The 24,047-nt window shown below is 39.4% G+C and overlaps 1 protein-coding gene across 11 annotated transcripts in view; it reads right to left on the bottom strand.

Moving 5' to 3' along the window:
• Nucleotides 1-1,137: 1,137 nt before the first annotated feature.
• Nucleotides 1,138-24,047, bottom strand: part of PRELP (proline and arginine rich end leucine rich repeat protein) — a 36,877-nt gene continuing 13,967 nt past the window's right edge. For 4 of the 11 annotated variants that reach the window (XM_088128444.1, XM_088128445.1, XM_088128446.1 and 1 more), the window contains 4 exons: nucleotides 23,410-23,485; nucleotides 22,499-22,606; nucleotides 12,218-13,154; nucleotides 1,138-6,886 (listed from right to left, as the gene is read on the bottom strand). In XM_088128444.1, the coding sequence (XP_087984570.1) occupies nucleotides 6,711-6,886; nucleotides 12,218-13,151 (1,110 nt within the window). In that variant the 5' untranslated portion in view covers nucleotides 13,152-13,154; nucleotides 22,499-22,606; nucleotides 23,410-23,485 and the 3' untranslated portion in view covers nucleotides 1,138-6,710. Of the gene's footprint in view, nucleotides 6,887-12,217; nucleotides 13,155-16,141; nucleotides 16,375-22,498; nucleotides 22,607-23,409; nucleotides 23,486-24,047 lie in introns of those variants that run through there. The other 7 variants (XM_025170972.2, XM_025170971.2, XM_088128447.1 and 4 more) reach the window with 5 other exon arrangements.

The following is a 24,047-nucleotide window of genomic DNA, read 5'->3' as shown; positions in this document are numbered from 1 at the left end:
ATATGCAGTACCTCCAGTTCAGCTGAGATTCAGCAGAGTACTATTTTGTTTCATTTTACAATATTATTGTCCAGGTACAGCTTCACAGAGTTTAGAGGCAAGCCATTTCCCTATGGACAGGGACTCTCTCCTTTCCATTAAGTCGTAATTCATAATACTAGCACCTTGCAGCTCTTTTAATTTGATTTAAGGCTACCATATTTGGGCTGCAAAAATCTGGATGACCATTAGTTGGCAATGAAGATATAGAGACTTTGTAATTCTTTGTTGCCATCTAGTGGTTGTCCAGTTTTTGCAGCCCAGATATTAGCCTTATTTGATCACAGAGGAGAGTGCCTTGGCCTGGCAAAAAAGCACCAAAAAAGCTACTTAGGTGTAGATAAAATAAGTGTTCTGGTTGCTGTGCTATTTTTTACATTCCCAGATTGGCCATATGAATCAACCGATGTCTTATTTTCTCCATGTCAAAGTTTGGTCTGATAAGAATATTTGCAGGCTGTTTCTAAACCATCTCATAAGGTTTAGGGGTGAAAAAGGAGGTGGTATGGAAGTACTGGGATGTAATGTCAGTAGATATTGCTTGTGGTAAATCCTATGCCAATGATACCTGTTGAAATTGTTTCTTCTATAAGTCTGTTGCAACTGGAGGAGTTTTGACCCATTAGCTTCAGAGCACACTAGTGAAGATTTTCTTTATAAGGAAATCACACTATGGAAAAATGTTACTGGCTAAATGACTGGCTGTTCTAAAAAGGCACAGGAATCTGAGCAATTAAAAAGTTACCTATAATATTGTTTACAGATAAACACTACAATTACTTCCATTACCCACTGCTGAGCTCTTCATTACTCCTCTCCTGAACCTTGTAATACCAAAGGGAACTGTGGTCTCCTGATGTTGCTGAACTATAGCACCCATCATTCCCAGCCCCATGGCCAGTGGCAAGAGATACTGAGTATAGAATTTCTGAAGGACTACAGGATCCCCACTCCTGCTCTGCATGATACTAGAACAGAGTTCCCAACAATTGTGAAATAATGGACTATTCTGCTATTGTTTCTTTAGCGTGAATCTAATCTGCAGAAAGCAGCAGGTGCAGGTTTCATGTGAAAGCAGTATGTTTTAAGCAAATGAAGTTGAAACTTACACATCAGATTTAATAGGGCATAAAGAGAAACTAGCAGACCATCTTCCAAGTGTTACAGGCATAAGTCCTGAGTATTTAACAAGGATCAATGGGGCTATGCTAGTTTACACTGGTGCAATAGAAGGTCAAATAAGATTCCATAGGTAGGCAGGTTAAATTAAAAGCAACAGTCATGCCTGCATTACTTTAAAATAAATGATCCCAAGCTTACTCAGCCCCTAGAGAGGTACCATGGTTTTCCTATAGTTTTTTTCAGAGAGTGTGTCCAGTGGTTTTAGGTCAATGGGGCAAAATCCAGAATTCCCTGCTGATTTGTAGGGGCTTTAGATAACGATCCACCTAAACAGTGGTTTGGAAATAGGCAAAGCTAATTAGAAAAGAATCGATTGAACTTTCTATTGGCTGCAAAGCTCTACTTGATGTTAGAATGATTGATGACTTCCATGCTGGGCTGCTGGGACCTAAAAGAGGGAAAAAAGGAAGTGTAGGGAAGATATTCCTGGTTTTTTAAAGTCTAAGAGTGGAAAAGAAAGAGTAGGCAATAAGCATTTTCCTGGGAACATGGAAGGTCAATAATACATCTCTTCATGCCAAATCAATGCTACCTACTTTCATATGTTTACCTTGATGGTTAGAACAAGAATATCTAACTATATAGCGGCCTTTAATTTGGAAAAGGAAAAGAAATTATACTGTTGTGAGTTTTACCTTCTTGGTTATTTTAGATGTCTGATCATGGAATGCTCTGACATTTACTTCCCATAACATATGGGAAGTACTAGGAAACTCACCTTCAACTCTACCTGCTGAGGAAATGATTATGTCAGATGTTGTCTAGGATTGCATAAATATAAAAGCCAACACGTAACCTTCAATGTAGTTGTTGGATTTACTGTTTTGCTTACTAGGCCTAGATAACTTAATTGAAGATTCTTATTCTGTAGCCTTGAGTGTGTGGCCACTTCCCAGCTTCAATTCTTTTTCACCATAATATAGGAGGAAGAAAAATGTATCCTACAGATTTGATAAAGCATTGACTGAGGCTCAAATTACATATGATATTATCTGAGTTTTCACATTTATTGTCTGCATTTTTAAAGGCAACCAAAATTGCTAAGTGCCAACAAGAGTTTCTCTCTTAGATGGTCTCCTTGAAGAAGTCATTTTTGCAAGGACAGGGTGAGTGAGGAAAGGCAGGCTTTTATTGCCTGCTTGCTACACTGTATCTCACAATGACCAACTTCCAGCATCTACTATTTGCATTTAAAAATATAAAGATTAAAGGTTAGGAGCTCATCTAGCGTTGCATCAATTTCCCCTCAAGATAAGGATTTATGCTGTATATATGTAAGAATTGCTGTGGAAAAATACATAATGATGAAGATAATAGCAACAACAACAACCAGGGCAAAGAAATCAAAGCCTTGCCAGAAGTAGCTCAGACTGTAGAGGCAAACCAGGGGGAGTTGGCAGTAGAGGAAGCCAGCATAGCTATTGGATCATTTTCATTCCCAAACCAGGCACCCTCTCCTCTGCCTTCTCCTCAGAAAGAACAAAGCCCTCAAATTAAAAAAACAAGAGGAATTGAAACAAAGAATAATTGAGCATCCAGAACAGCACAAAAAGAACAGAATAAGGTTGCCTGCAGTGAAGCTTGTTACAAAGAAACAGCTAGCACAAGTATTAAATGATGCCAATATTGTAATATCAAACATAAGCACCAGCTCACTGCAAGAAACAAACCAATTAATGTACAACACGGCTGCACTTATAACTGAATACCTTAGATGCAAAATCAACAAACAAGAAAAAAAGCCAAACAGTGCGCCACCAAAATGGAAGATCAGGTTGGAAAATAAAGTCAGCAGGCTAAGATCAGATGCAAGCAAGCTAAAACAGACGAAAGAAAAGAAGCTGAAGAACAAGAAGATTAAAGAATGCCTGATCAAGAAATATCACCTAGAAACAAGGAAGATCAAAGAAGCACTGTAAATAATAAAACAGCAAATAACAGCCATCGGCAAAAAGATCAGCAGATACAAATCTCAAATTGCACACTATAGGCAGAACCTCCAATTTCAGTGAATCAGAAATGTTTCTACCAATCCATCAATGGAGAGACTGCAGTGAACCAGTCAACACCTGACAAAGAAGAAACAATGCGGTTCTGGGCACAGCTATGGGACATCCCAAAGAAATACAACAAGAATGCAGCTTGGATAAAGGAAGTGGATAAGAATAAAAAAGAAGCTGAAATGAAAGAACTTGTAATAACAGCAGAAATGGTGGAGAAAAGAGCAAGAAAGATCAAGAATTGGTCAGGACCAGCTGTCCATGAAGATGAACTGCATGGTTTTTGGTTGAAACATCTGACTGGTCTGCACTCATTCATTGCCAAGCAGTATTCAGGCTTACTGAATACTGAAGAGACCAAACTGGCCTACAAGAAAAAAAGACCAAATGAAGAATAGAAAAGAGACATGGCAAGGCAAGGTATTACATGGCCAGTATACAAAGAAACTAGCAAGCAAAGCAGATAACAAGAAGACCTGGCAATGGCTAAGATCAGGAAAATTGAAGAAAGAGACAGAGGGGCTAATTCTGGCTGCACAAGACCAAGCCTTAAGAACAAATGCATATAAAGCCAGAATTGAGAAGACAGCAACAGATAGCAAATGCCGCCTCTGCAAAGAAGCTGAAGAAACAGTGGACCGCCTAGTTAGCTGCTGCAAGATGATCGCAGGCAAAGATCGCAGGCAAAGAAGGCAAAGAAAGTACCAATAGTAATAGGCACCTTGGGTGCAACCCCAAAACGTCTGGAGCACCACTTGAACACCATCAGCATTGACAAAATCCCATCAGTCAGTTGCAAAAAGCAGCTTTACTTGGAACAGCTTATATCCTGCGATGATACTTTTATCACCACCAAACGACATCTGCCTGTCCCAGGTCCTTGGGAAAGACTCGATCAATGGATAAAAATGCCAAATCCAGTCTAAACATCTGGCTGACTGTGCAACCGACAACAGTAATCCCAGCTGTGAAGCCACTTTAATTTGCCAAGTGTACTGCTAGACATAATGCCTCAGGAAGGGACAAGTGACTCTCTGGAAAGTCAGAGAGCGCCAAATTATTGACTTCAAAACAGACAAACTGATCTCATGGGGAAATGGGAAACTAAAGAAGTAGTGAACAGGAATTGTTACCTGTGGCCACCAAGGTGCCCAGTGGCCTTCTTTAGCAATTCCAGGGCTCCCTGTCCATTCTTATCTTTGAAAAAGAAAACGTTTAATTTTTAAAAAAAACCAGGAAACTGATCTATTTTAAACCAGTGTTTTTCAAATTTGGCAACTTGAAAAAACACTGGTTTAAACTCAAACGTCACTTTCTAGCATCATATTTATGTGCAGGAATCCTTTTGGGCCCATCTGGGAGGGTAAGGAGCATCCAGGGATGGGGGAAAGGGACAGATTCATCTTCTGGTAGATGACTGTTCATGTAAGTATGGTTCTTGTGATTTTGTTTTGGCTTGTCTTTGGTTTTGCTGATCCAGTAGAAATACATATTGTGTTAAAAACATATTTAATTTACTGTGTTTAAAAAAGGAAAGAGATATTTTACCTTTTGTACAGAGTGCTACCTTCAAAAACAGATCACCTGCTGCATTTTTACTCAGAAATGTTCCCAATGAGTCCCGAGGGCTTTGCTCCCAGATGAACCTTCATAAAAACCTTAAGCGGAAACATTTTCTTTTATGTGATCTGTATGTTTTTCATAATATAATCTGGAGTCCTGGAAAAGAGCTCAGATTGTTTGGGTGTGTATCTGAATTAGTGCTCTCCAAATGCTTTAAAAAAAACCCTGATAACTTAGTCTGTACTTTGTAGCTTCTTACTGAACTGCTTTATTCTTTGTATATTCAAAATATAACACAAACAAAGAATAGCACAAGAAATGGGAAGACTGTGTTGAATAGTTCCTTTCTGGCTTTCCCATAACAGAGAGTTTTGCCCCTGTACACCATACAGGGTGAGTCTGCTAATACTTCTTGATTACTTTGTGTGTAAGTCACTTGCACACTGTTATGGCTCACAGATCAACAACATTTTCAGTACCATCATATGATTTTGCACAATCCCCCCAGTTAAAAAATGAAAAAAATAAAAATAAAAATGACTAAATGCTTGTCAGGTCTCATGCACGAACACTGTGATCTTGCAAGATTCTGTGTAAAAAATACCAATTAATTTTTAAATATGTGTGCCATGTTTTGCTACTGTAGACAGCATATCAGCCACGGGTACTGTGGTTCCAGCCACGGCTAAAGTTTTCTCAAGTACAATTTAACATTTATTTATTGGTTTAATGATCCTCCTCTTGCATGACTATACTGGGAGGGCAGCTCATTTCACTGTGGAACAGAGGGGGGTGGATAACGTCCTTCATTATGTCTGGACAACTGTTGCTAAGGTTGCTAATCACCATGCACAGAAAGCCAGTACAGGCCCTGAAGAGGTACAGGTTTCTCCACTGATTAATGACATGATCTTGGGTGCAATTTGGGGGAAAAAAACATCAGATGTGAAGATACCGTTGAAATCATCATGATAATAATGGATCTGTCCTGTTCAAGTATGTCACCCTATTCTGTGGCAATTTCTCTCTAGTACTGGACTTGCTTTGTTCCTCTTTAGCACTGCCTATGAGTTCCAGCAGCCAAATTATGTGGAGTTAAATTGTGAAGGGGAGAAGGAGCAGTCCTTTAACTTACTGCTGCTGAGCATGTCATCACTAGTCCTGAAGGTCATGCTGGGTTTAGTTGCTCATTACGTTCCCACGGTGTGAAACTGCATCAACTTTCCTTCCCAAAGAGCACTAACAGGAGAAAAAATTCTCTGTCCCTCTTCATTTCACCTCCCACATACTGCCTTAGCTCCACAGTATGCAACCTGCTATGTACATTATGCTTTGGTCACACTTGCTAAAGCTACAGAAGCTGCCTTTTTGATTGCTGTCTTTAAGTCTGAATACCCCTCACCTGTTCATTCAGCATCATTAGACAATGGCACTTTAACACTGTATCTGCTTAAATGAAATTATATTGCCTTCCTTCCTCTAATAATAAATCTAACTTATTTTGTATGCTTGGTGATGTTGGAAAACCAGTAACTCTCTCTGAAGCTCTAAGACAGCAAGGCAGTAAAAGAAATGCTGCATGCTAGATGCATTTTTATGCAGGGTTCCTTCTCTCTCTCTTTAATATATAGATTAAAGGACAGTATAGCAGAGATCAATATTGCAATATCGCCTCAGTGTTCTGTGGAGGCTGCACATATCTCAAAGGATTCTGTGCAACACTTCTAGGGGAACAAAGCCTCCACAAAATGGAGAGCTCCACAGAGAACAGAGCTTCCTGCAGCCAAAGAAGAAAGAAGAGGAGTGGAGCAGGAAAGGCAAGGCCCTGGGTGGAAATGGCAAGATACATTCCCCTTGTCTAACATAGACTGGAATCAAGTCACTGCGCAAAGCCAAAGTCCCAAGGAGTGGCAATTGCTGCAAGGCTTAAAATATAACCGACTGCAAGAGTCGGAAACACAGCATCAGGTCCAAAGGGATTGGCGGCTTCAGCAGATTGCCGTCAAGGCGCAGGTAGCGAAGACGTGGTGCATTTTCAAGATCTGAAGATGCTTCATGAAGAGAGATCAAAGCAGTGGGGCATATCTTGGTCCCATTGATTTCTGAAGGCAAAAAAGAAAAAAAGAGGAAACACAATTAAGCAATAGGCTAGGGATAGGGAAGTTGCAGAGATCATCAGTTTCATATTCCATACTGCTCTTTCAGCATCCATTATTCATCGACTATCTATTGACAGAGTTATTAAAATACAATATTATATTATCGCAATAGTCCCTCCTGGCTTAAAGATATTTATGATCCTGGCCCTCTGTATGAAATGGTGGAAGAAACTGTCCTTGCCTGCAGTGAACAAAGCCTTTCCCATTCATTTTTCAATTCCCATTTTTTTTTCCACATTCAGTTAGTAAAGTGTCTGTATAAATCACCCCTAGCTACTGAGCATCTACATCACAGAAGTGGATAACATTAAATGTGAAAAGATCCAAAATGAGTATAAAACCAACATTCTAAAGTCCCTTAGAAAACCTGCAATTGTAAGAATGTTTTATATTTGTTAGGATGGTTATTTTAATCTTCTCTATAACTTTGCAAGCTATAGGTTTTCATGCTGCTTTAAGATATAATAAAAGTGCAGGTGTAGAAGACCAAGGATGAACAAGCTAGTGGATGTCCTTTCTTTGCTGTGATCTTCATTATCCCTTCCCTTCTCTCTACATACACATTGAAAGAAAACTGTAATACAAAGCCTTTTGTTTCCATGAAGGCTTCCTACATATCTTAGAAGTCTAAATTGTGCACAGAACTTTCAGGAATACCAAGGCCCCCGCTGCAGAACTCCACAGAGTGAATGAAGAGGGAAAGAAAGGTTAGTAACCTCATCTTTGTTCACATCTTTGCATTTCACCCTAAAACACAAAACATTTATGGGCTGTAGATGTAAATACTTGTAACAAGTATAACTGGTATATAATATACTTATCTGAATGCTTGTCTTCAGGTGTACCTTTGATTCATATTTGACTACTAGAATGCTGTTATAATGAGATGCACATCTACATATTCAAAGTTTATAGAAGATTCATTAATTGCGAATGATATTGAAAACACAAAAATTTGTACTTGGCTCCCCTTGTAGAACCTGAGTGGGCTATTGTGTTGCCCTTGGTGTAATCATCTTGGAATCAATCAGTACTTTTCATTGACTGGCTCCAATGTGAGACAAAAATACGAGAAAGAGACAGATGGGAAGGCCAAGAACTGGATCAGGAATTACCTCCTCTGGATAGCTCTGGTATCTGAGCCTTCCACATCATCCTTATCAAATCTGATAAATTGTATAATCTCCTAATCAGTAAGGTCAAAGACTAGTAATATGGAGTTGAAGTTCAATGAACTTGCAGGGCACCAAATTGGGCAAGATTGTGCCATACTGACAATATAGACCACTGGACAAGAATTCCTACTGAAAAGGCCCACTCAAGCACATTATTAATAAGCTACAGCCTATATTGGACAATGGCATTGCACTTTCTCAGACACTGGGTGGCAGGCTCATATCCCCATATAGACAACCACCCAATGTGAAGCAGATTCTCACATGCAATGAGAAGCAACAGGACAATTATGTTACCATGCAAACCAGACCATGCAACAAGCCCAGATGTCTATTTTGCCCCCACATTTGCACCAATAGTGCCATCACAGATCCCAGCAACTTCACACACAAGATTAGAGGCACCATTACATGTTCTTCCTCTAATGTGTTCTATGCCATCGTCTGCCAGTGTTGCCCCTCTGGATTCTACATAGAACAAACAGGGCAAATTTTGCACAAAATAATTAATGGACCCAAGTTTGACATCAGGATCAAAACAAGCATAAAATGATATCAAAACATTTCAATCCTCCAAGGCATACCATTAGGATCTCAGAGTAGCCATTTTGAAAAAAAAAGACATTTTTAACAGCATAATTGAGCAAGAGGTTGTTGAACTCACACACATTTGAAAAAAAATCAGGCTCTCTCAGAACTCAAAAAATGCAACAAGTTTTTAACACATTACAACTGTTAATTGAGAAAGTATTGCTAATCTGTCTCACACGTAACCTGTCTCTGAATAACCAGTCTGTCTACCCTGCCCTTTCCCTCCTTCTACCTCATTCTAATTTAAATCCTACATCAATTTAATCACTCCCTGCATCTGATGAAGTGAGTCGTAGCTCACAAAAACTTATGTCTTTTAATATGAGTTAGTCTGAAAAGCTGCTAACAGATTTCTTTGGATTTGTGGTATTTCAGACTTTGTTACAGTTCAGCACCAATCATGCTGTACCAACAGGCATGCTGGCGGGGTCAGTAACATTTGAAGAATTGCAAGTTTCTGACATCTGTTGTAGAAACATGGCTCTGAGAGAAGGGCACAGAACCTGCAGCTTTTTGGATGATGCTAATCTATACACCTAACCACCCTAGCCAGTACAGCTAATGAAGGATCCTAAGAGTGTGTAGTTCAGCAGCAGCTGGAGTTTTACAGTTTCCCCACTCCTGTCCTAGGAAAGTTCCTAACACCTAACAAACTTAGGGGGGAATACAAAGCAGCCTCTATATCCTTTCTTAAACATCCTGATTGAAGAAGTCAAATTTATTTGCTTCCTGAGCTGATGGCATGTTACACGTTCCTTAGTCCAGCAGTATGATGGTATAGCACACCCGTGCGCAATGGGGGTGGGGCTCTGATTGAGATGCCACAACGCCATCTTGCAGATTTTGATTGGGGGATCAAAATCGGCAAGACAGCATCATGGCGTCAAGAATGAAGCTCCAACCCTTTTGTATATGTGTGTATTTCTGGCTAAGGATGCTCATATAGTTCTTCAGCCTAGATACTGTAGATATGCCTATCCTTTCTTTCCTTATTCCTTCACAAGCAGGAAGGAGGAAGAAGTAAGAAGAGGAAGAAACCAGCCTGCAGCAAACACTGGGGAAGCCACCATGACTTCCAAGAATAGTTTCCAGAACAATAGCTGGGTTGGAAGTGGCAGCAGTGGGGTGGCTCTCCCATTTCTCCCCCTTTCTCTCTACCTTCAAGATGGCTTTTCTTCTGGTATAGCTCCTATTTGGGCCCTGCATTTGGGCTTCTGTGTCTGGGCTGCAAAAATCTGCATGACCATTTAACGCAACAGCAAAGAGGAACAGAAAACTCTAATTGTTTGCTTCCATTAAGTGGCCATCCAGGTTTTTCAGCACATACAAGATAGTCCTGCCCTGTTCAGTCAGCTTTGCTAAAGGCATGGGGCAAAAAGTGGGTGGCCTTCACTATATTTATGTCATTGATACTAAGTATGTTTTGTATGATCTTAAGATGAGACTAATTCAACAGAATATTCCTTTTCACAGCTACTGGACACCCCAGACAATGTTTCAAAAGGGGTTGTTTGTCAATCTCATTATACTGGAAGTGTAAAATGGGTGAGAGGACAGTTAATCATATGATATGGACTCATCCCAGTATTCTCCTAATTTGGTTTAATAATCATAGGTTTACGATATGGTGTTGCAATGATCAATACAGTACAACGTGACTGTAGTTTTATATTATACACCCCAAACCTGGGACATGCCATTATATGAAGAATGATGGCTTTATCAAGCAGCGTGTGTGTGTGGAGGATGGGGGTTGGGGGGGGACAGTAAAAGGAATTACTTTTCAGTGTTGGGAAGACAATGCAACCCCAGATGTACAAACTTAAATCACTGATACATGGTTACTTTCTGTTTATGAGCTAGTGTTTTTGATGTAATAGAAAGTCTGATCAGTATGTGGTCAAGGTTTAATGAAGTGTTTAAAAATTAGGCCATATGATTTCCTTTATGTAATATAATAAATTTATTTTGTTTCCTTTGTTTCTCTTATTTGTCTTTTGTCTTTTTTCTAATCTTCTCCCCTTTTTGTATATTAAAACAATAATATAAAAAATAAAATTAAAAAATTAATATCCCTGCTGTGAGAAAATGTTTTATCCCTATTGTTCAGATGGAATAACTAATGCTCAGAAATATCTGGATTGCTTTAAAAAAAATGTTCAGTCCTTTCAATTTTAAGATGTTAAGAACTTTGTAATTGCCTACTGAAATATTACCTGTAACAGCATGATTCAAGCCCTAGTATATTACTGTAAGATGGGTGGAAGCTTGGATGCTACCATGTTAGAATGAAAAGGCATCAGATAAAATCTCAAGTTCATCTTTTCCTCTTCCAGAAACAGACTTCCAATGAAGTTTCCTATATGAGGCATATCATATAAGGATATTTTATTGGCCTACATGGTTGTCATTCCAGAGTTGCCAAAAATTTAACTTGAAAGAAAAACCCAAGCTTTTGGGGTTGGTTTGAAGTGCCGTGGCTTACTATTTCCTTTGTTATTTCCTTGTTAAGAATTTCTGGAAGGAATTCTGCATTTCTTATATACAGATGTTTTCAATTAAGGCAACAGATGTTGGGAGCTCCCTCTGTACATACATCTGGGGACAGGAAGGAAAAATGTTTTATTTTTCTACAACTATGCTGTTGTATTCTGCAGGATAACAACTAATCTATGAAGTGATTTAGGCTTTACCCAGTAGTATGGGAAATATAGGCCAAAAAAAAAAAAAAAATCACAGAAGAGATTTGGGTGTCTCAACTCCATCCCACTTTGAGATCAAACCTACCCTTTACCAGCACTCCAACTAATGGACAAATACAAAAAAGCATTAACTATTCTCAGTTTTAAATATCTGAAGATATAAAATGTAAAAACTCCTTGATATTTTCCCTCCATACTTTCTTTACACAATTACTGATTACTTTAAAAAGAGCACCCAAACATTTAAAATTGCCTTGATTTGCAGTGCTTTCTCAGCACAGAGAAAAGTCTTGGAAAAGCAAATCAGTCCTGCAAGCTAAAACTTATTAGCTCTAGACTGATAGAGCAGAAAGTGAATGGAGGGATATTGAGTTTTTCCATCCCTTTCTCTCTCTCCCTACGTCAAAGAAAAAGAAAAAGAATTTTCCTTTTCATTATACACAAAGTTCTAAATATTTCTTTAGTTTTAGGGCATGGAAGAGGACAATTTGTTGCTCAACCTGCCTCCTCTCAACCACCCCCCATCCCCCTGTTCTGATCAGTCATCTGTCCTAATGGTCATAAAGTTACAGCTTCAGACAAGATGGAATTCATAATTTTCTTGGAATCCATGGAGTATGACTTAGAAACAGATTGAGATAATAAGATGTCTTACTGAAGTTCTCTTGGAAGCATCAATGTAAGTAAGTTATTTTGGAGTTTTTAATATGAGATGATCTGATCTCTCTCTTCCCACCCCCACCCCCCGCCCCCTACAAACAGATTCTCTTGTAGGTCTAATCAATTTCGGATTTGGGCTGACTCACTTTCAATTGAATTGTCATTCAAGTAGAGGTGCTCCAGCTTGGGGCTGATGTAGGGGATGCTGGTGAGATTGTTGTAGGCCAAATGCAAGACCAGCAAATTGGTGATGTTGAAAGTGTCCATAGGCAATCCTTTGTCAGACAGCTTATTAGAATTAAGCCTGATGAAGGCCAGGTTGGCGAAATCTTTGAAGTAATTGTTGGGGATATTATCAATTTGATTCTCATCAAGAAAGAGCTGGTGAATGGCTTTGGGAACCCCAGGTGGCATCTTACTTAGCCGGTTATGAGCCAGGTTGAGCTGCATAAGGTTCTTGAGCCCCTTGAAAGTATTCTTTTTGAAGTCTCCATTATCCAGTTGATTATGATGAAGATCTAAAAGGAGGAGGTGCTCTAACTTGCTGAATACATTTTCAGGGATCTTGGAGATCCGATTTCTGCTCAGCCGAAGTTGCTCAAGACTGGGAGGCAGGTTGTTGGGCACTTCCTTAAGGTGATTTTTTTCCATGTACAGGAAGACAAGGCTATCCAACTTCTGTAATACTTGTGATCCCACTGAATCAATGCGGTTGTTGTCCAAATTGATCCACCGCAGCCCTGTAGCATTCTTGAAAGATTCTTCAGAGAGCTTATCAATGAAATTGTTCTGTAGGTAGACGTAGTGGACTCTGGGCGGGATCAATGGGACTTTTCTCAGGTTGCGGCTGTCACAATAAAGAGCTGAAGGGAAATCTGGGGGGCAGAAGCATTCTCGGGGACAATCTGGGAAAATTGAGGGGGGTCCTGGGGGCAGAGGTGGAGGAAAGTCAGTTGGTTCAACTGGTTCAGGAAGTGGAGGACTTGGGCGCTTCTTTGGAGGCTTGACACGCCTCTGTCCATTCACCTCACAGATCAGCACAAGAATAAGTGGGAAAATCAATCTGGCAACCCTCTTCATGGTCTAAGTGAAACAAGAAGAAAGAAAAGCAAGCATTTATATTATATTCATTCATTCAGTATTAAATTAACATTCTCCTGCGTAGACTGTTAATCTGTTTCTCTTTGCATTTATGTTTGTAAACAGAATTGTGAGAGCTGACAATGCTGGCTAAAGGCAACAGTGCAAGACGTTGGATAACAACAGGCTGGAGAAATCTGCAATGAAATGTTTGGACTGAGGAGTCAGCCACCTGTTGCAACTTAGGAGGGATCAATCTGGAATGGGAAAGAAATGTAGGAATATACAGAACCAATGCTGTCAAAAACCATCCATGAGGAATTGAGACAATGAGAATGGACGCTCTTGGATCAGCACATACAAATATAAAATGACTGTAGAACAGCGTTCCCATCCCAACCATCACACTGCCTTCCACCAGGCTTTGGATATTTGTACTTGTTCCCAGCCACTCTTTTGCAGCACAGGACACAAAAGGGAGGAGGCCTTCAAGGAACACACATTGGCCTCCTGGGATAAAGGTTGGAGATCCATTTTGAGAGGAAAAGTCCACACAAATGAGAGGCAAAGCAAACTAAAGCAGAGAGATGGGCAGTGACTGCAGCTTCCTCCATGGTCTGTGAAGCATAAATAGGGCCAGGCAAGCAAGAGATGTGATGATGGAAAGCAGGAAATGGGAAACAGAGGGTGGAAGGGGTAGTGGTAGTAGTTTGCAGGTCTGGAATACATATATAAACATATGCTGTCATGTCTCAGCAGTATGAGCCCATGTCAAATGAAACTGGTTTTGTTTTGTTTTTTGTTTTTGTTTTTGCCTCCAACTCCAAAACCCAAACACACATGCAAAGAATTCAGAAACTGTCTGAATTCCTGCCTGGGTGGAAAACATGTTTTCTACAGAAAAGATTTCAAGAAGAATATGACTTTATTATGGACTTAGACCAGCATGCTCCAACTCAAGCTCAAATGGAGGACATTTGATAAATGGGGTGGGGGTGGGAGGCAGGGATATTAATCCATAGCTTGGCACAGCTGTACTTATCAGAATACTGCATAGACAATAAATTGACCTCTGCATGGCCCAGCCAACCATCCTTTTTGGTTCACTGCTCTGGCAACTGAGGGACCAGGTTCTATGGTCCCTGATAGGCCAGTTCTGCAGGGCAGATCCCAGCAGGTCCCATTGTTCTTTCTTTATCTCCCTCCATTTTTCTTCTTCCCATTACATACTCCAATCTGACTGCCTCAGGATCCTGGCAGAAACATGTATCTCACTTCTGTACCTCAAAAAGCTTGCTTGCTCAGCCCATAGAAACTGAGGCCCTAAATTCACCAACCTTTCTGCTCATCCTGTCCTAATCTCAGAGGTAACCTATCCATCATCCCTTAGCAACAGGACACAATGTCACACATGGCAAAACCATACTCTTTATTGTATTGCAGCTCAAGAAAAGTGGGCCTTGCAAGGAAATGACTTATATGGGAATGCCAAACAATTCCCTGGAAGTGTGCTGGAAATAGCTGCATCGATAGAGTATGATGGCAAATTTGGGCAAATTTGCTGATATACATTCCATCAATATGGTAGGGCCTCCACAAATCTTACAAGTCTGTTTTGTTTCCTGAATTCCACAAAGTCTTAAATGTAAAATTGCATTATTTTTTTATGAGAACAGCATTTACCCTACATCTTTTTGTCAGAACTGAGGCTCATATTAAATAATTTGTTCATATGGTTTTAAGAACAGTCACATACTGTACATCTATAGCAACTTAATTCAATCACTAGTTTTTATGCTTCTTCATACATAAATTCTCCAGAAGTCTACAAAGAATAACCTACCCTATCACGATTTATTTATTTTTATTTATTTATTGGATTTCTCCCCTGCCCATCTCCCCCACAACAGGGGACTCTGGGTGACTTGATGTCTTTACTTTTACAGGCTCCTTCAATTCTTAAAACTAATTTCATCCCAGTAATTCATTTTAAAATGGAATGGGAAGAATGCCTTTCCCTAGAGTGTTAGCAGATTTAGTCAATTAAAAAAAAATTGTGTTCAGTTGTTTTAAATTTTTAAATTTAGAAAATAGTTGTTGTAAAATTGGATTTTACACACACAAAAAATGTTGAAATAACTGGTTTTTATTACTTTAATGAAATAGAATGTCAAATAGAAATAGACTGGAAAGTCCATCTGGGAAGCTTATCTGGTCCATCACAAAATGGCTGCTGCAGAAGAATGCCCAGATACAAAAAAGCAAATTGGTGAGGGTAAAAGATAAACAATTTGCCCTGGATTCTGAGAATGAAGGAAAGGTGAGATCTGACTTCCAAACTGACAAGACTATTCCTTCCAATCCACAGTTCTACTCCCTTGAGGATTACTCTCCAAAAATTTGAGGATTACTCTCCAGAAATTCTCCCTTCACGCTTCCAGAACAAAAGGTGCATGCTTTGTCTCTCTTTCAGGCTCCCCACCATTACACACACTCTCCACTTAGATCATTTTAAAAAGGCAGACTCACATTTGTACATACTTCCCATATAATATCATCCACTCAAAGACAACCTTGCCTCTATTCAATCATCAACCAAACATACTCCCCATTTCCTCCAGCCTACCACCTTAAATTTAATGCCCTCCGCAGCCTCTGCCCAGTCAAGTTCTCTATCCCATCTCAGTGTGCCCCTCAGTTCTTCTCACCAGTCTCTGAGGGTGGATCTCTGTCCCCCCTGAATCCATCCAAGATTGTCCCATGACATGCTTAATTTTCTTTCCTTTTCTCTCCAAGTTATGTTGTATACTGACAGCCATTGCATGTCACCAGCGTATTAGATGCTGTTAAATACTGACAACATATCAATTTCTGGAGAACCTTTAACCTCTAAAATGTTAATACAGCCATATTTAGATAACATGTACGTAGTAAATGAATAAACAGAATATTCATCATCAAATGAAAATTTGAAGTAGTGTCATTTTTACCGCAAATTCTTCTTAGTCCTCATGTAGGGATCAAATGTGGCATGTAAATGCGTTCAGCCTTCATAATCCATCAAAGCACAGGGGAGTTCAGCCTTTTATAATCCCAGACCTTTACTATTGGAAAGTCAAAGTTTAGAAGCTGTGTCTCTAACTGATCCACAGCTGGGAGAAAGGATGGAAATAGTTCTCCTCCCCCCTGCTGTTGTTCCCATAGATGTCTTTGTCCGTCCTTTCTGCATTTTGTGGAAGAGGAAGAGGGAGGAATAAGACAAGTTAGCCTTATCAACTATGCTCTATCTATCTTCAAACCTAGAAAACTTCCTTTGCATTCTTGCATGACTGTAGCATCCATACCAATTTTGCAGTTTTCTGAGTCCTTGGAAAAGGAACATGCCTGACTTTACTAGGGATTTCTTCCAAGCACACAAATGTATGTAGTAGTACATTTATTTCTTTGATAGTTTTTCAGCCTATCATTTTTTTTTAATAAGAAAGGAAAGAAATTTCAAAGATATAGTTCAAAATCTTTTATGTCAGTTTAGACTTTTATTGTATTCTTTTCTTTGAATAAAAAACAACCTATAAAACATCCTGCAGTTCTTTATTATTCTTATCCTTTGCATTTTCTATTCTGAAAAGTATTGTCTCTCTGGATAGCAATTGCTGGGGAGATTACCTTTGCAGGCTCTTGCAATACCACATCTTGCTGCTAGAAGTGGGAGTATTAATTGATTTAGTGATTTATGGACTTTAGTACAAATATGTTGACTAAAATGGGTTCTGATATAACCATTGAAATACTAACAGTAGAACCATTTCTTCAGAATAATATTTGAAAACAAACCAGAATAGCCAAACTATTCCCCTTCGTTGAAATTCTTGCAAACATTATAATTTCTCTTTAAGAGATTGTAATGACTGTTAAGAGATCCAGTTTGGTGTAGTGGTTAAGGCACCAGGCTAGAAACTGGGAGAGTTCTAGTTCCGCCTTAGGCACGAAGCCAACTGGGTAACCTTGGGCCACTCACTCTCAGTCCTGGGAAGGAGACAAGGGCAAACCACTTTTGAAATCTTGCCAAGAAAACTGCAGGGACTTGTCCAGGCAGTCACCAGGAATCAAGGCTGACTTAAAGGCACACACACACACATACACACAAATGTTAAATGTTTATTTGTCTAATAGATTATTTCCCTTGGGAAGTAGGGTGCACTTGGAATTCCCTCCACAAGGTTCCTTCTTTCCAGCAGCTACAAATAGCTGACTTTCCTTTCTCCTTCCAAACAAGAAATGGGCTCATATCTTCTTTCTCAGTATATTCAAGTGGATCAAAAATGTTTCTTCAATGGTCCATGAAGGCTAATAAGGCTATTTGGTAGATAGGACATATCTAACCTACAAGCCAGTGTGAGTTTGAGGACAACGTTTTTTTATTCGTTTGTCAACCTGTATACCACCTCAGTCACAGATTGACTCTAGGTGGTTTACACCATGGTTTAAAAATATCAGATAAATAACAGCTAAAAACAAACAAATAAGACCAAAAGAGTACATGGTGCACATTGGGGAAGATAACAATTCCAACGTATTCCTGACAAAAAAAAACTACCTTTGAGGAACAGATCACTCTATCCTACCCCAAAAGCCTAACAAAAGACCCAGGTTTTTACACCTTTGTGGAAGACCAACAGGATCAGTGTAGCTACTGAGAAGGCACAGTATGTGTATTTATACTGAGAATATATTGAAATTGGTCCTGTTCTCTGTCTTTGGGGGACTTAAGCAAGGATGCACAATGCTTCCCTTTCCCTTTTAGCCACAGCAGGGTTCCATGATGTGGCTAGCCTCACGGGACATTTTGCCAAATCTAATATCATGCAGTGATTTTTTAGTGAGTGATTTGAACTCAGCTATCATAATCAAAGTCGAGTCTGAACACAATATTTGTTGTTTGTAAAGAAGAAAACCACAGAAGGTTTCAAAGGTATGCAGCCAGTGGCAAAGAAGGAAACTTCTGGAGGGAATTCCAAGTCTACTTTGCTTCTAGAGGAAATAATTGATCTTGATTTCTGCACTAAGGTAGTATGGATGCTAGTTTGAGCTTTTATCCTCAAAAAAAATATAGCAGCTCTCCTCTTATTCTTGCAATGTTGCACGTGTGTGTGCGTGCGTGTGTGAGAAAGAGAGAGAGATCTGTGATTATAATTATTATACTCATGTAGCCTTTAAAAAATTCTTGAAAGCCTCTTGCACCATTTTCTTCACTAGTTTCTTTCTTTGCACCTTGTGAATGCTACCATACAGATGATGAATGTGGCTAACAACTCTGGTGGCAAGCTCCCAGTCCTTTCCATCGCTCAGAGCTGGAACATTATATTGCGGCTGCTCGAGTCAAGCTAACACAAACATCCCACTTAACATAGTTTTTTTCAACAACAACCTCAAGTGATCAGGAAAGGCCCTTTTTCCTGTGAGCATTAAACTCCATACAGAAAAATAGGTGAAACTTATAATTGCAGCTGTGAAGAAAATGTGAGCAAATTAAAATCAGCATAGCAAATGTCTTTGAAAGTTGAAAATTATCTGTAAGAATAGCAGCAGCAGTTAGTCTTGGCTAACAGAAAAACTAAAAACTAACTTGGATGTACCTATGCACCAATACTTTTAATATTTTCATTGTGTGATAGGAAGTGCTTTAATTACTCATCTTGCTGTGTCTGAATTCAGTCCACAATTTAAGGTTTCTTCTTTCTAATCTAATCTTGCATCCAGTACAAAGGTTCACATGGGAAAGCTGAGGCTAAAGTAACAAGTGCCACTGCAGGAAAACAACAAAAACAACTCCATACAAAGACAGTAATGTCTATTCTTCTTGTGTTCCACCACTTGCTTTTGGTCTCTGCTTGTGATACATGCTCTAATTAAGGGGTATACCAAGTTAGGAGTGCCAGATCTCTTTGCTGGGTGTTCAGCTTTCCGCAGCCCAGGTTTGGTAGACCTCATCTGATCTAGAATATAATGCATTCAGTAAAATTACTTTCTTGCCTTCCTGGCATCCTCCTGCAGTGCATGGAAAACTCCTGATGGTTCTGAAGGTTAGGATTTGTCTTCACACAAATATTTGAACAGCACTGCCACCAAGTGTTTGCACTGAAATCCACATTGCTTAAAAAAAAATGTGGTAAAAATGTGTAAGAAGAAAGTAATTAACTTAGGAACCCCAGATTATGCCAGGAGGTTTTAGAGTCATTGGAAATGTTGTCTGAGTGGTTTGTGCAACTTTGGACTTCATTCAGTGGAAATATGGCTTTGATGACTTATGGTAGCTGACTCTCAAGAATATGAATCAATAGTCTAAAGAAGTGTTTCATGCTGGCTGGGGAATTCTGGGAGTTGAATTCCACACATCTTAAAGTTGCCAAGTTTGAGAAACACTGGTCTAAAGGATGCCCCTGTTCCACAGGGGAGGCACCATAATGGAGAAGCATATTTCCTAGGTTCTATCAGATTACATTGGTTAACAGAAGGGCCCCAGAGCTTATCTGCCCTGTTGGCTCTTGTGAGATGGGACAAGATAATTGGAGATAAGTGGTCCCACAAATAACCTGTTCCTGTTCCATGAAAGGCTTTGTAAGTGACAACTGGCACTTTGAATTGCTTCCAGAAGCCAAATAGGAGCAAATGTAGCTCATTAAAAAAATGCTGTTACATGGGCATACCCTGGTATGTCCATAATTACCCAGGCTATTGCAGTTTGGACTAGTTGTAGTTTTCATATTGTCTTCAAGGGCAGCCTCATGTAGAGTTCATTACTATGGTCCAAATGGGAGGTATTTAAATCATGAGTAACCATGAGCAGAGCCTCCCAATCTAGAAACAAGAGTAACTGGAACACAAGATGGATTTTTGCAAAGGGCCTCCTGGCCACAGCTGTCACCTGCTCCTTCAGGAGGAACTGAGAGTCTAGGAGGATCCCAAATTGCATACTGTTTCTGTCTGGAGGAATGCTACCCCATCCATAATTCATTATGAAAAATCCCCAGATCTAGGCGATGGGCTAAAACCTACAGTCAGTCTTGCTATGTTCTTCCCCATCCAGACCCTACAGCCTCCAGACATTGAGAGAAATCTTGACAGCATCACTTGGTTGGCAGGGCTAGAGATGTAAATCTGAGTGTCATCAGCATATTGATGATACTTAACCCCATGCTGATGGATAAACTTACCCAGTGGATTTATATGGATGTTATATATATTCACCCTTTGGAGAGGATGACTGATGTTCCTTTCTTTCTTTCTGTTCACTTCTGGGTTTATTTTCTTTGCCATCTATGTCCTTCTGTCTTAAGCTGTTTTTGTGTGGGTGTTCTTTGTTTTTAAATGTTCTAACAATTGTGAGCTGCCTAGAATAATTGGGAGTCAGGCGCATATAAATTTAATAAATTATTATTATTGTTGATCACACGGTCAGCCAGATGTTTAGACTGGATCTGGCATTTTTATCCACCTATCGAGTCCTTCCCAAGGACCTGGGATAGGCAGATGTTGTTGCTTGATGGTGTTAAAGGTATTGTCGCAGGATGTAAGTTGTTATTGTTGTTGCTGTTATATAGGACTGGAGAGAGAGTAGAGTCCTGAGGAATTTCCCAAAGCAGGGGCTTAGAACTGGACCTCTCCCACCAACTACCACTGGCTGGAAGCAGACTCAGAGGAAGAAGGGGCACCACAACACCACACCCTTACTCCTAGCTCCCTAAACCAGGATAAATGGGATTGATGGTCACTGAGATGCTAAGGAAGACCAGGATGGATGCACCACCATCATCCCACTTCTGCCAAAGATCATCAACAAGTGTGATCAACACAGTCTTTGAACTATGCCCAGGTCTGAAACCCAACTATTTTAAAATACAGATTGATGCTGAAATTGAATTCACTTTCAAATCACATGGAGGTCTAATACAGGTTTGAAATACACCATCCAATATCATATGCTGCTTGAGTTGACTTATTCAGAAAATACAGGCATGGAAATGCTGATACCACATTGTTTCAATCAGTTTCAGAACAAAATGATGAGAATTTCTAGGAATATATTTAAATTGAGCTGAAAGGGTTTGGGGGAGAGGAATCATAAGGTATATCAATTTAAAAGTTGAAAATAGGGAGTTTTTCCTCCTTTACTATTTGACCTACTTTAGTTCCTACTTAGTATTTTGTCCAAAGTAAACTGGGGACAATCTGTCATTTATTGTTCTTGCCTCAGTTACTCTTGACCAGTTTATCTCAGTTCTGCTTTCCTGCCTCCCAGTTATGTGCTGTTGTGAATATGACTTTAGATTAACCTCTATTTTTGCATTATCTGTATAGATTGACTCTAGCTATAAATTTGAACTGGACCTTTCACTTCGATACACATCAGAAAGGAGCATGACAAGAGGCAGAATTTTCATCTGAGTAATACGCAGGGATCTGGAAACAAATCACTGGATGATACTTGCCGTGAAATGGCTATTCTTGAAGAAACTATCAGAAAAATCCAACAACTGAAGCTTTTTATCTAAATCTTTAAAATCTATAGCTCCTGCAATGCATGTAAACATGGGGCTAAAAGTACTGGAAAACCATGATCATGCTTCCTTAAAATCTATATCAAGCAAAATGTTCTCAGTTTTAACTTTTTGTTTATATGGTGGATGAAATAAGATAACCTATCATGTGGTACTGGATGATGTGAATGAAAGAAACCTGTCTACATGAAATTAAGCAAATGCAGAAGCCAAAAAGTTATAAACAAAGATATTTTAATAGATTTTTAAATTAGTCTCTCTTTTATGGAGGGAAGATTGTATTCCAATATTCATAAGTATGATAAACTTAATAGAATACAGCAGGGGGCATGGCATACAACATTATAATTTATTTAGCTAAATAGCCTAATCTGGATCCAATTACCTTTTGAGTTTTGTTGAAGTCTAAAAATATATACAGGATAAAACAATTTTCTCTGTGGGGAGAAATATTCCCGACACATGATATCTTTCCAGAAAACCCCAATGATAATAGGAGGCACAATTTGAAACACAATTGTGGGTTTTGTGTGAAAGAGGAATAGTAATAGTAAGGAATAATGATAACTCCTGAATGTAATGCAGCTGACAGTCAGGGGCTGAAGGAAAAGAACCTTAAAGACTGATCTTTTCTATAAAAGACAAGAGTCAATAACAGCCAGTTAGAGACAGATCATAAACATTGTCATATAACTGCTAAGAACAAAAAAGGTCAAAACAACATTCACAATTTCTCATTGTAACTACTTAACCATAATGGATAATAGATTTGCAAGGTTCCTCTTGTACCTTAGCTGATCCAGAAGCAAACTGATTCAGCTGCTGAAGAGAGAGGTTGGCATGGGATCACAGAAGTGCAGAGCCAGTCCTGGAATGGTGCAAATACCCCAGAAATGCCTTTGGGATCAATACAAAGAAGTTGGCGTTAAAAGAGCCAGATGTAGATGTGCATATACAAAGTGACCTAGACTGCACCTATTACTAAATGTGGACATCATAATATAGGAGCTATGCCTCCAAGTTACAGAGGCAGATTGCAAGGCATAAAAAAATTATGTATATTCTGGATCAGGCTACCAAAAAACTGCTTCCTAGCACTGGCACATTCTTACAGCATCTTTTCAATGCTATATAGAAGTTACGTTCAAGGCCTGGAGGCTGGGGAAAGAATGCATGGCAAACATGCGCAGCCTTGTTCTCTTGCTAGGGATTCAGTTAATCCTGAATGGGTGAATATGCCAAAAGGAGAATATCAAGCTGAGCATTTTCCAGGATAGGTCAGTACTGAAATGCTGGCATTTCTGCAAATTTATTTTCAAAATAGACATATGATTGATGTACATTTGCAAATGGTTATAAAGCCTACATATCTTCTTGGATCCCATGTTCATATCATCTACATAAATATGAATTCCAATAAATGTGCAGCAAAGAGCTAGGCCAGTAGACACAATCATCTCCCCGACCCCCACCTCCTGCCATGAATAAAAGGTAAAGATTCCCTTAGGTTGAGCATGTCTCATGGTTCTGGTTCCATGGATGTGTCTAGATAGAGATACACAGACAGACAGATATGAATATGGAAGTAATTTACCATTGCCTTTCTACAGGATGTTGTTCCGACTTCTCAATCTAGCCCTCAGCCTTGTATTTCCTGGTTCCCTCTCATCCAAGTACTAATCAGTTCTAACTGTGCTTACCTTTTTGAGATCCACCAAGATTGTCTCTACTGTATGTACTTATACAAACATACTTTCTGCATGGTTTGATGCTGATCTAAAAAAGGAAGAGAGAGCTACTGCAATTCAAGGACTGCATAGAAGAAGAAAAAGGAGAGAAATTACAATTGCTGGAGCTAACAACTCAACTGTGAAGATTTATAAGGCCAGTCCTCCTCTACAATTGTCTACCATGATCCTTACCCAATTTCTGGATATTTCCTTATCAGCTTAAAGTCACCAATGATGATAATTTGTGGGTTACTATTATAAGTTATTACTATCTGGAAGATTCCAAAACTAATCCCTCTGTATTAAAATATGGCACATTCCCATATATGAGTGCCTATGCTGACAGAATGCTCCCTAACAGAGTTTGTTAATCATACAGTCTTTAATTTCATCCAAAGGCAGAACAGAGATAGGAGTACAGCTGCTAGATGCTCTATCTATAGCCAGCTAGCCTCTGCCATAGAACACTTGTCCATTATGAACCATACTGTATGGCTGTCCACTCCCCGTTTAGTCTGTGGTAAGGAAATGTCAATACAGCACTGGGCTACCAAGCAAATACCAAGGACACAGTAGACAGAGACATGTCAGTAAATCAGTAAGACCTG

This window comes from Python bivittatus, unplaced genomic scaffold, assembly GCF_059951505.1.
Source record: "Python bivittatus isolate LINGU-HERP-01145 unplaced genomic scaffold, Pbiv_v1 ctg000700_np1212, whole genome shotgun sequence".
Lineage (NCBI taxonomy): Eukaryota > Metazoa > Chordata > Lepidosauria > Squamata > Pythonidae > Python > Python bivittatus.
The sequence above is the reverse complement of the archived record's forward strand: the minus strand, read 5'-3'. Positions and strand labels throughout refer to the sequence as shown.